This window comes from Sardina pilchardus, chromosome 7, assembly GCF_963854185.1.
Source record: "Sardina pilchardus chromosome 7, fSarPil1.1, whole genome shotgun sequence".
Classification (NCBI taxonomy): domain Eukaryota; kingdom Metazoa; phylum Chordata; class Actinopteri; order Clupeiformes; family Clupeidae; genus Sardina; species Sardina pilchardus.
The window spans coordinates 22,259,350-22,271,849 of record NC_085000.1 but is presented as its reverse complement, the minus strand read 5'-3'; the positions used below and the strand labels follow the sequence as shown (position 1 = coordinate 22,271,849).

The following is a 12,500-nucleotide window of genomic DNA, read 5'->3' as shown; positions in this document are numbered from 1 at the left end:
TCTGGAGACACTCTCCCTCTCTCCCAATCCCATTATAATGCTCTCTGTACACACACACACACACACACACACACACACACACACAGGGCCCTCACGCACTACTAGGTCACACTGTATCAAAAACTTTAACCCAGATGTGAACATGGTAATTGCCCTCAGATATGAGGCAAACACACCAGCGCAGGGCCTTTGAAGATGTTGCAGCTCCGGTCTTAGCGAGCACCCCCTCATTACAGAGGGAGTGTCGGCACAGTCTAGAGGGAGAAAGAGGAGAGGAAGAGGGGGAGAGAGGGAAGAGAGAGAGAGAGAAGAAAGAGAGAAAGAAAGAGAGAAAGAGGGAGAAAAAGTAAAGAGAAATGAAAGAAGAAATATCAAGAGGAAGAAGGCGGTAAGAAATGAAACGAAAGGAGAGGGATAAATTAAAGGGAAATTGAGAGGGAGGGAGCAAAGGGGGGAGGAGGGGAGAGGGGGGGAGAGGGTGAGGAGGCGTAAACATCTCACTGGGGCCTGTGGTCGACACCAAACCCCAAGTGCTCCCTGCCGCTCCCCCAAGGGGCCCCCTCCTGGATCCTCCTCTGGGGCCAATTATCCCTCTGGTCCCCACACCACGACTACGACCACACACACACACACACACACACACACCACCTCCACCAGCACCTCAAGCGAATGATTTCACACACACAGTGCCCCCGTCACACTCACTGTCACCCGACTCCAGTCTGGACCCAAACTCCCTAATGTGCCATCGCCATGTCCCTGTGTCCAGCGTTGGGTAAGAACGTGGTAAGGCGACACCTGGGCGCTGGTTCAGGGGTGTGCTGGGCTGATGGGAGAGTTGTGTCTCGGAGCGTGCGGGGTGGGTGGGGGGGGGGATGGGGGGATTAGCGGGCCGGGCCCAGTCGAGCATGAAAGCAGAGAGCTTCGGTAAATAAATGCTGGCTTGGCTCAGCGATCATCGAAATGCGTTTTCTCATGAGGCGTGGGAAGCATTTTCCTATCTCTCCAGTCGGTCATAAAAACAAACACAAAACTACACACGCGCGCACACACACACACACACACACACATACATAAACACAAACACACACAGATATAAACATTCACTCACATACGTGTGTGTGTGTGTATGAAGTGTATTTGTATGTGTGTGTGTGTGTGTGTGTGTATGTGTACAGTATGTGTATGTGTATGTGTATGTGTATGTGTATGTGTATGTGTATGTGTATGTGTATGTGTATGTGTATGTGTATGTGTATGTGTATGTGTATGTGTATGTGTATGTGTATGTATGTGTGTGTATGTGTGTGTGTGTGTGTGTGTGTGTGTGTGGTGTGTGTGCTAGTGTGTTAACATGTTTGCGTGTGCATGTCTATGTGTCACTCTGAATTTGCAGATATGGCTGAAAGGGTGCATAACCCCTGCAAACTTTTACCCCTGTCCCACTCTCACACACACACACACACACACACACACTCATCCTCCAGACACGGCGCGGCTTCCAGCTCTCGGGCCGGTGCCAGATGGGACCGCAGCTGTTTGGTCCCGCGGGGCAGCGGCGGTGCAGCTCCATGGAAGCTTTTGTTGTGAAACTGGTATGATGGGAAGCCACGGAAAACAATGGAGCTGGCGGGGCTGTGTGTGTGTGTGTGTGTGTGTGTGAGAGGGGGGGGGGGGTGCGGGGGGTTCGGCCGGCTCAGCGGTTTGGGGCCCGCGGCCCGGGCTTGGAAGCAGAGGTCACGAGAAGGAGGACTGGATGGAAAACGGCATTCTTTCGCACGTCTCGGGTTTCACATTTAGATCTGGGCCCAGCTTGTTTTGGCTCCGTCCACCCCAAACTCCCCCCACCGCCCCCACCACCTCCGCTCGTCCGCCGCCTCTCGGAGGTTTTCAGGGCCATCGCTGGCCAGAGAACCTGCTGGGGCCGGGGAGTGCTGGGGCCGGCAAATCCCCCTCGTGAGAGACACGGCTGTACTGTCCCTCTCTCCCAGGCACTCCCGGCTTCGCAGTACCAGGTTGGGGTCCAGGACACCAGCACATCATCAAAGGCCTGGCTAATGCACGGGGGGGGGGGTGACGGGGGTGGAGGGGTGGTGGTGGTGGAGGGGGCATCAGTAGGAGTTGAGAGCAACGTGTTTGGTCGGGACTATCAGGGACAAGAGCGGTCAGTGTTGGTAGTGTGCAGTGTCAATGAAAAGGGCATTCAAACACGTCTTGATGTTTATGGAGTCTGAAGGCTGAATCCAAGGAATATTCAGTGAGGGAATGGAAAATAAATGGTAAAGAAGACAGTTAGAAAGAGAGAGAGAGAGAGAGAGAGAGAGCGAGGGAGAGAGAGGGAGAAAAGAGAGAGAGTTGGAATGAAAGAAGGGCAGAAGTCAAGCTCTTCGACCTTTAATGTCCTGAATGAGTCACAGAGAGTCATCAAGCCCCCATAACATCTCTCTCTTTCTCTTTCTCTCTCTTTCTCTCTCTCTCTCTCTATCCTCTTCCCTCCCTGCTGCCAAGATCATCATCTGCCAACACTTTATTATTCTCCATCACACACAGATCCACTGTAACGTTTCCATGCTGTGTGCCGGCCTCCCCTGTCCAGCTAATTTCTCTCGTCCAAATTCTGTCATCTCTTTTCCATGCACACATTCCTCTCTCTCTCGTTCTCTCTCTCTCTCTCTCTCTCTAATTCTTTAACACACACCCACCCACCACCCACCCACAGACACACACACACACACACACACGTACACTCCCTTCAATCGTCGCTACCTCCCCAAACAAACCAAAATCCTCAACGTTTATTTTGATGCCGCGACAAATGCCCCCTTAATACCCAATCACACGGGCCTACGTCTCTATCAGAGCATGCATCAGACAGGCAGAGTCACCCCCACCCTCATGCCCTCTGTCACACTGGCCCGCAAGCACACACACACACACACACACGCACACACACACACACACACACGCACACACATGCACACACACAAACACACACACACACACATACACACACACACGCACACACACTCTCTGAGCTCAGCCTCTAAAAGGGGCAGACATTTACCAGGCATTAGTCCCGACTCCTTTGAAGAATGTTCAGCGCAACCTCAAAAGATGGCCTCTGTCCACTCATCTCCTTATAAAGATGGGCCAAGTAAGCGACAGCAGTTTTGTTGCTAACTCACACACACACACACACACACACACACACACACACACACACACACACACACACACACACACACACACACACACACACACACACACACACACACACACACACACACACACACACACACACACACACACACACAACACCCCCAGCTCATGTCTGGTGGCCATATTTACTTCCTCTGCACCTCTGTCGCTCCGAGGCTAATATGGTGGCGAGTGGGACTGACCTGTCCCTCCCGACCCACGCTGCACGGAGCCCTTGCAGGATTGGAATGTGAGCTCGCCGTGCCCGGGACGAGTTCAAGGTCAGACCACACACTGGCGAGGGCGCCCGCGCCTGTTAAATGATCCGCTGCCGCTGGCGCTTGCATTACTGAGCTCATCGCTTCGGATACCGCAGGCGGCAGCTTGTGTCGCCTCTCTGTCGTGATACACTCTATGCATCCTGCTTTGAGAAGGGGCTCCTCCGTCGTTTCTGCACAACACCGTAAATGAGAGCACCCTGGTTTCCAGTTTCTGGTTCAGATGTCTGCTGGGTGGACACTCTGGTCCCACATGGTGATGGAGTATGGGGTTCCAGAGCTGGATGGGCTCTGTGTTAGCCTGGTGGTAAACCAGACCCTGGAATCTTTCAGATTAAGAGTATGGTCTGGAATTGGATCACACTACGACCAATATTTACTGATTTCGAAAGTTGTAGCGCTGTCGTCATTAGTTCAGCTCGCCCCTGGCCCGCCTATATCAGATATACCGATATGATTGGTTACCCCAGATGGTTGGGGTAAGCGTACAGTAACGTGCATTAATTGCTCGTGGCCAGAGTATCTTGCAGACACAATTCAAATTGTGCTCTCGCGAGAACTCTGGATTTCCAGGGTAGCTTTGTGTGGCCTGTGCTACACTCTATGCATCCTGCTTGAGAAGGGGCTCCATCGTTTCTGCAAAAACCGTAAATGAGAGCACCCTGGTTTCCAGTTCCGGTTCAGACTCTAGTCCCACATAGCGTTGGAGTGTGGGGTTCTCTGTGTGGCCTGTGCGTGCCTCTCACCTGCTTTGCCGGGGTCAGACTCGGGCGTGGAGGCCGCTGGGCCCGGGGGTGATGGGGAGGAGGTGGGCCCAGGGGGAGGCTTGTCGCTCTCCTGTGGGCGACTCTTGGAGGTCTCGATGCCTTTGACCCGTCTGGCATGGCGGTTCCCCTTGTAGTGAGCCTCTGCTTGACTCTACGGAAGCAGGATGGAAGAAAGAAAGAAAGAAAGAAAGAAAGAGAGAGAGAATGACAGAAAAAAAGAGATACAGCATTTAGAAATGTATTGTACCAAAAACCAAACAGAGATAACAAGTAGAAGAACACCGTCACAAAAAACTCACACACAACTGTACCTCCCCAACGCACACACAGAGTCCTAACGAGAGCCCGAGCGATATGGAGATAATGCTGATTTCGATATTAGGATTTCAAAAAAACAAAAAATCAGCCGATACTCAGTTTTAACAAACACAATGTAAAAATGTACTCTCAAATTTAGCATATTGAAAAGTTCTGGTCAAGGTGAGATAGGCTTAACTATCTGGTATTCAAATGAAAGGCTCTTATGCATTAAATTATGAATGAATTATTATGAATAATAGCATCAGGTCTTTGTACTTATCTGTGATAAACACTATTGGCATGATAACTTTGAAGTTATGTACTTTATGTTTTATGATGGCATTTTTTGTGTTTTCACACCGGTTCACACAGCATTAAACAGCATTGAACAGTGTTTGAACACATTCCCCGCGCTGCTTGACCCAGATCGGGAGTGAGGTTTACACATAAACACACAATTTGTGTTTATAAGGGGAAGTGGAGGCTGCCTGTGTACTATAAAGAAGCAGAATTACAGTTATCGCCAACCAGACTCTGAAAAGGAAGACAAATCAGCAGCAAGAACAACACAAATCTTTGGGCCATTCGCTCAACCCGGCACAACCTACAGCAGTGAATGCAGCGCTGCCTGTCGCTTCCCCTTAAGTGCGACCGCAGAGAATTTTTTTTCTTTTTTATCATCGCTACTTATAAGCCTCGTTTGCTGTTGAGCACTTGTATCATCGCTGCTTACAAACATTGTTTGCTGTGCATCGCTTGTCAAAAAGGTGGTCAGACGCCCGCAAAGACCACTCTACCTATTGTAGGTACAGACAGAGGCCTTGAAATTCAGACTATCGTCGTGGCTAACTATCTTAACTACTGTACTGTCTGTAATGTAGGCTATGATCAGAAAATGTATGGAATGACAGTCGACAGAGAAAATTATAGTGCTGTTGTTAAGTTAGTTTGTATAACCGTGTTTATATTTCACAAATATACACCAACACTGAAGTTAGCCTCCTCCACTCAACTAATACGAGAAATTTAGATGAAGGATCAGTATTTGGCTCTTCTTCCACTCAATTAAAAAAATTTATATTTGCCGGAATAGGTAAATAGCTATTATCGGCACACCAATTGATTGGTTAGGCTTTAGTCCTGACACAGTGACACAGTACACCCTCACGCTGAACAAAGACACCCGTCCAAATACGAGCACCCGTCCAAATAAGGGCCCTAGGTAACCAGTCCCCTGTTACTCTATATCCCTCACTGCCTGGGCAACGGGGCCCATACAGACGGCTGACAGGCAGGCAGGCAGGCGGGCAGCTTACACAGGCAGCCGCAGGAGGACAGGTGAGACGAAATGCCACTGACCCCAGATCAGGAGCCGTGGAAACCAGAGCCAGCAGGCACCAGGGCTGGCGGGTGCTCAGCGTACCCTCAGTGTCCCTTTACACATCAATCCCCCCGGAGAGCCCCCAGCTCCCAGACGGAAGGGCAAGTAGTGAAGCAAACAAACCACCAAGCATGGGGCCCCAGGGAGCAAGCGCTCACACACACACACACACACACACACACACACAGGCAAACACGCTCGCAGAGCACATCCGTCAGGAAAGGCATTATTGGGCGCTGCTGAAGGACCGACTGATGGAGCTGAACTCCAGCCAGCGGAATGCCATTTCATCTGCGCCACTCCACCTAAAGCCCCTTCCTCTCTCTTGAAGCCTCGTCGTTCCCTGCAGACTCCCCGCTATATGCTATATACAGGCTCCATGCGTCCGACAGCAGCTGCCCTTACTTTACGCACATGCCAACCTCTAGCTGCCTGACCGGCAGTGACCAAGACAAACACACGGTGAAAGAGTAGTTTACAACTACACACGTCTTAATTGTCCGAAAGCATGCATCTGTCATCTGAAAAGTTATGCTACTGGGTAGCGGAGCCCTAAGTTTAGCTCCGAGCGGATTAAATGGTGTTGACTGAAAGGTTGCGGTTTGAAATGAAAAACAAAGGAACAGGGACTCACAAAAAAATGTATAATATGCTATCGCTAATCCTTGAACAATAAATGCCCCGGCAACTTCATCCATCAAGTTTTCAGAGCCGCTTTTCAGCACAGGAGTGAAGGGGCGGGGTTACGTCTGTTGACTTGACCCCAGCAGTCCGGGGACGGCGCGGATATTTCTAGAAATACGCACGCAGGGGCTGTCGCCTGTGGTCGGCGTCCTCATTATCGAGGAGAAGAGCCAGCGTGGCAGTAGAGCGCTAGCAGCGGTGAACATCTCAAAACACACACACACACACACACACACACACACACACACAGGCACACAGACACACACACGCACACAGACACAAACACACACACAAAGGCACAAGCACACAGACCCAGGCACACAGACCCAAACACACACTCACAGACACCGACACACTCACACAGACACCGACACACACACACACACACACACACACAGAATTGCAGCAAAGGGATACAGAGTTGCTTTTGTGTTTGTGTGTCTGTGTCTGTGTCTGTGTCTGTGTCTGTGTCTGTGTCTGTGTCTGTGTCTGTGTCTGTGTCTGTGTCTGTGTCTGTGTCTGTGTCTGTGTGTGTGGGACTGTGTTTCTGTGTGTCTATCCTGTGAGTGTGTGCGTGTGTGAGAGCGTGTGTGTGTGTGTGCATACGCCTGACACAGAGAGAGACAGAGTGGGCTCGGATGGCGGCCAATAATTATTGCATGAGTATGATGATGATTATTAAGTGGCAGGATTATCGTCCGTCGCTCATGAAAGAGAGAGCCAGAGAGCTGGTGACAGCTGAGGGCTGCAGAGATATCTGGTGGCTCCGCCAGAGGGGGGGGGGGGGGGGCAGAGGGAGAGAGAGAGAGAGACGGAGAGAGGGAGGGAGATGGAGAGAGAGAGAGAGAGAGAGATGGAGAGGGAGAGAGATGGAGAGATGGAGAGAGGGAGAGAGATGGAGAGAGAGAGGGAGGGAGAGAGGGAGAGAGAGAGGGAGGGAGAGAGGGAAAGAGAGATGGAGAGAGGGAGAGAGAGAGGGAGAGAGGGAGAGAGAGGAAAAGAGGGGGGAGGGAGAGAGAGAGGGAGGGAGAGATGACAGAGAATAGTGAATGTGAATGTGGCGAGTGAAAGACACACAGAAACAGTGTTGAGAAAGAGAGCCTGACAGAGGAAACGAGAGAGTGAAAGACAACAAGGAACAGACAGACGGGACAAGAGAGGTGGAAAATGCAGAGACAGGGCTGGTTGGACAGATGACAGAAGAGTAAAAGGGAGATGAGGGAGGAGGAGGTCTGAGTGTTGATGGCCCAGGAGGAGGAGGGGGATCTGGGGTAATGTTTACTGGATGCTGGGTGCTGGATGGAGGCTGGTGGATGTGCTTGAGCTGGCAGCTCCAGGCTGCTGGTGCAGGAGGCGTGTGCGCCTGTAGCGGGTGATGATAGAGGCAGCGCCATATATAACTGAGTCTTCCTTTAATCCCCCTCACACACACACACACACACACACACACACACACACCCATGCCTTCCCTCTCGGGGGTCTTAAGAAGCTGCCAGCCTAAAGCTCCTCAGATCAGCAGAGAAGACACAAAGACGGAGGAAATGTGCCTCCAACCAAACTGCAAAATAAGCAGAACGAAAAGGTCTTTGGTGACCTTCACCGAGACGAGGATGAGTGGCAAGGTCACGCGGGAAGAGAATGTTCTAGAAGTGTTACAGTGTGCACTATGGAATTATGGGACAGTGAGGTCGCTGCATTCAGTGCAGAGGTAATGTGAAAGAAATAATGGGAGGACAGCACAGAGGAAAAAGGACGAAAAATGTCCAAGGACGAAATGACAAAAATATAGCAGTTACATGCAGTTTCCATAGCCGGTCACTAAAGCAATAAACAGCGTTGGGAAGGAGGGAGGGAGAAAGGTTAGCCTAACACATTAGCGTAAAAAAAAGCCCTTTAAAAACGCCAGCGCAGAGCCCTGACAACCACTCTGGATGTCACCCCTAGAAGTCAGAGTTGCGTGGCTGAGGGGGGGGGGGGGGGGGTTGTGAGGGGGCGGAGGCTGGCACATACGCACACTCACAAACACACACACACACACGCACACTCTTATACACACACTCACACACACACACACACACACACACGCACACACACAAACAGATACACACACACACATACACACACACACACACACACACACACACACACACACACAGACACGCACATACGCACATACACATACACACACACAAACACACACACACACACACACGCACACTCACACTGCTCGTGCCGCAGCGGCAGCTCCATGGCACAGCGCAGTGACATCACTTCTGCTGCAGCACGGCAAGGTTACTCCTGTACGGAGCCGCAGGAGCCACGGAGGGACACAGACACAGGCACAGCCAGCCACACACATACACACACACACACATGCACACGCGCACACACACGCGCACACATACAAACACACACACACGCACACACGCACATACGCACACACGCACACACACACACACACACACATATGCGCGCACACACACACACATGCGCACACACACACACACACACATACACACACACATGGAAACCGACAGGGCAGACAGGCAGACACGAGCAGCTAGACGCCCAGTCCCACACGCAGACAGACAGGCAGACAGACGGGAGGACAGACAGACAGGCGAGCGGCGGGCAGGTGGGCAGGCAGGCAGGCAGGCAGCGAGCGGCGGATGGAAAAGCAGGCCGTTTCCCCGCTGGGGGGCTCAGGCGTCTCCGGCAGCCGGCCGCCGCAGTGATGAATGCAGCGCCTGATAAACAGTGGCAGTCGATCTGCAGCCCGCTCCCACAGTAAATATGCTGGCTTCTCAACGAGGAGGATTAGGAATATATGAATCCATAATACTCTGTGTGTTTCTGTGTGTGTGCGTGTGTGTGTGTGTGTGTGTTTGGGGGGGGGGGGAGGTAGAGATGGGTAGGGATGGGGAGAAAAAAGCTTTGTCGGGACACATTGTATTCAGCTCGTCACAACGTACAAATGAAGAGAAAGAGAGGGGGGAAGGAAAAGAGAGAGAGAGAGAGATGAGGGAGAGACAGTGTAAAAGAGCAAGGAAGGAGAGAAGCGTTGCTCATAGTGCTCGGCATGATTGATTAATTTTGGAGTTTAGGGATTAAATCTTCTGAGCGGAATACACAAAGCCTGTCAGACTGGTCCTAATGAATGCCATGATGTAGAATTTCTCCCTGAACTAATAAGCTGACAGAGCTGATTAGGCTACCGCTCTCCGGCAAGTCGCAAACAAGGCAGTGTGTGCACTTGCAGGATTTTAAGTGGGTGTGTTGTTTGTTTGTTTGTGTGTGTGTACGTGTGCGAGTGTGTGCGCTTGCGTGTTTACGTATGTGTGAGAAAGAGAACAGTGACAGACAGAAAGAAAAAAAAAAGCCAGAGAGTATTAGTATGCGATGCTGAACGACTCCATGTCTGCGTGTTGGTTTAGCGGTTGAGGACCGCTCCGGCAGCATGCCTGCCGTGTGCAAGCAGGGCGAATGACTGAAGGTGTTGAAATCATTTGGAGGTCTTTTACGGAGCACGACAGCTGCTGGGGTCTTAGATGTCCCCTTAGAGGTGGGGTACTTAATGTTTTATTGGTTGGCATGCGTCAATATTTACAGGCACGCACGCAGTATGTGTCAAACTTGTTTAACTAGAGGGTCACAAACCCAGCTATAAGTGGAGGGTCTCCTCCTGACAGCAGAGACCTGCTATACTGTGTCCAGCCACATACACAAGGATTCACAAACATCTTGTGTTACAGCGCTACTTATACCAACTCCCATTAAAGGTAATATATCAAAGGGCTAAGGATCACACGGGATTTGTTGTTGATATTTGTTTAGATTATATAGAAAAAAATTAACAGCTTAAAATAGCCCTCCCACACCCGATATAGCAACCTCCCCTCAATGCTGATATAACATTTAGTGACCCATCATGAGATGAGTGCTAATAACGTGCCTATCCCCCGCTCCTAAATCACAAGCCTGAGGCACGGGATAAAAACGCAGGCCAGCATCCACACACCCCCACCGTCACCAGCACCAGTATGGTCTCCTCGAACACCCCTGGATGTGTGGCTGGCTCAGAGCTCGCAGAGGCCTGTATTTTTAATCGACACACACGGACCTGTAAGATTACAGCATTGCCGTCTGAGGAGACCGCAATGGCCCCGGGCGTGATTACAGCCCTGGGGCCGGTAAAAATAGCCGCCAGGGCGGCGGGGCGGCTCCCAGGCCCCGGCAAGAGGCTCTGGAGAGGGAGAGGCCTTCCCTCTGTCACACAGCTGACCCACAAGAGGCCACAGCTGCCACCAGAGCAGGATTCCAGGCCCAGCCTCCCAGCCTCCTCCCAACCTCTCTTCACAGCCTTTCTTTTGTGTTTGTTTTCCCTACTCACACGCTATCCGTCGCACACTTTTGCAATTTAAAAAAATATAAAAATCGCCTTCAAGGCCCAAAAACGAGACCTAAAAGTCGACTGTTCACAGATTAGGAAAGATTAGTGAAAGTAAACAGCTGTAAAAAAAAGCACTCAATTATTCTATTTCAGGCGTACCGTCCAAAGTACAGTGTGCCAGGCAGGGAGCCGCATTGCTGGATTTTTATTTATGTAGCCGGAGGCTTTCAAATTCGCCAGCGAGCCAAACTGAAATTATTTTCCATACCCCCGCCCCAGATCTTAATCAACTTTTAGTGTTGATGGGGGTAGAAGAAAAAAAGGTTCTTTGAAATCCCAGAGAGAAAAAAAACGATCCCATTTCACGCTGTCAGCTTCCAGCACAACAAAAGAACCTTCCGCTACTGTGCAATCACGGCTCCAGTGGCTGGCTTTTATTCTGGGGGCTGAATGTTGTGTAAAGTATGTAAATGCCCTTCCAGCTTTGAGAACAAATAAACAATGCACAGCACACACAAAGCCATAATGTTGGAGACATAAGAGTGTGAGAGGGTTGAACACCACGTACACCAAAACAGCTTTTAAAGGGAGACACCCGGACGCCAGCCGGAAACCACTAAATACCTTCATCCATAGTGAAAGAGCATGTAGGGTTCACAAAACCTACACAGCCAACACTGCAGGAAGGATGCAGCTAAGTGTACACACACACACACACACACACACACACACACACACACACACACACACACACACACACACACACACACACACACACACACACACACACACACACACACACACACACACACACACACACACACACACACACACACACACACACACACACACACACACACACACACACACACTCTCACACACAGCCACCCATAATTATGAAACCCATAAACTTACCTCAGAGTTAAAGCGAATCTGGCAGACGTTGCAGGAGATTATGGGCCTCTTGGTCTTGACCAATGGAACTCCAAAGGTGTGGTTAATCACAGCCTTCTGCACAGGGTCCATCTGAGAATTTGGACAGAAAGACATGAGATAGGGACAGTCAGAGAGGAAGAGAGAGAGGGTGTGAGAGGAGAAGAGAGTGAGAGAGAGAGAGGAGAAAGTAGAGGAGATAAGAAATGTGACTCTACTGAGTTGTCGGAGCGTCTGTAATATAGACAAGGCCATTAATCATGATGATGGACCACGGTGAGTGTGTCAGCCTGACACAGCAGGGAGGCAGAGGGAGCGAGAGAGAGAGGGGTCAGGACACCTGTGCAAGCAGCCCTCTGCCTCTCTCCTTCAACCGAAAGAACGAGTCCAACAGCGAGGCACGGACAAAGACACCTAAGTGAGGGAGCACTCACGACCATTACTCGAGCATCCGTCCCCTTAACTAGGCAAAAACGAGCACTAACCCAGGTGCCTTAGCGAGGGGGCCACTTCGGAGGTGCAGACAGTTCACAGATCATTTTGACAAGCAACAGCCCCGAGCCATCTGG

At 50.8% G+C, this 12,500-nt stretch overlaps 1 protein-coding gene across 5 annotated transcripts in view; it reads right to left on the bottom strand.

Moving 5' to 3' along the window:
* The window catches only part of znf385a (zinc finger protein 385A), an 80,499-nt gene that overhangs the window by 12,610 nt on the left and 55,389 nt on the right, over positions 1 to 12,500 (bottom strand). For all 5 annotated transcript variants that reach the window (XM_062541305.1, XM_062541306.1, XM_062541304.1 and 2 more), the window contains 2 exons: positions 11,914 to 12,024; positions 4,223 to 4,394 (listed from right to left, as the gene is read on the bottom strand). In XM_062541305.1, coding sequence (XP_062397289.1) covers positions 4,223 to 4,394; positions 11,914 to 12,024 — 283 coding nt within the window. The remainder of the gene's footprint in view (positions 1 to 4,222; positions 4,395 to 11,913; positions 12,025 to 12,500) is intronic.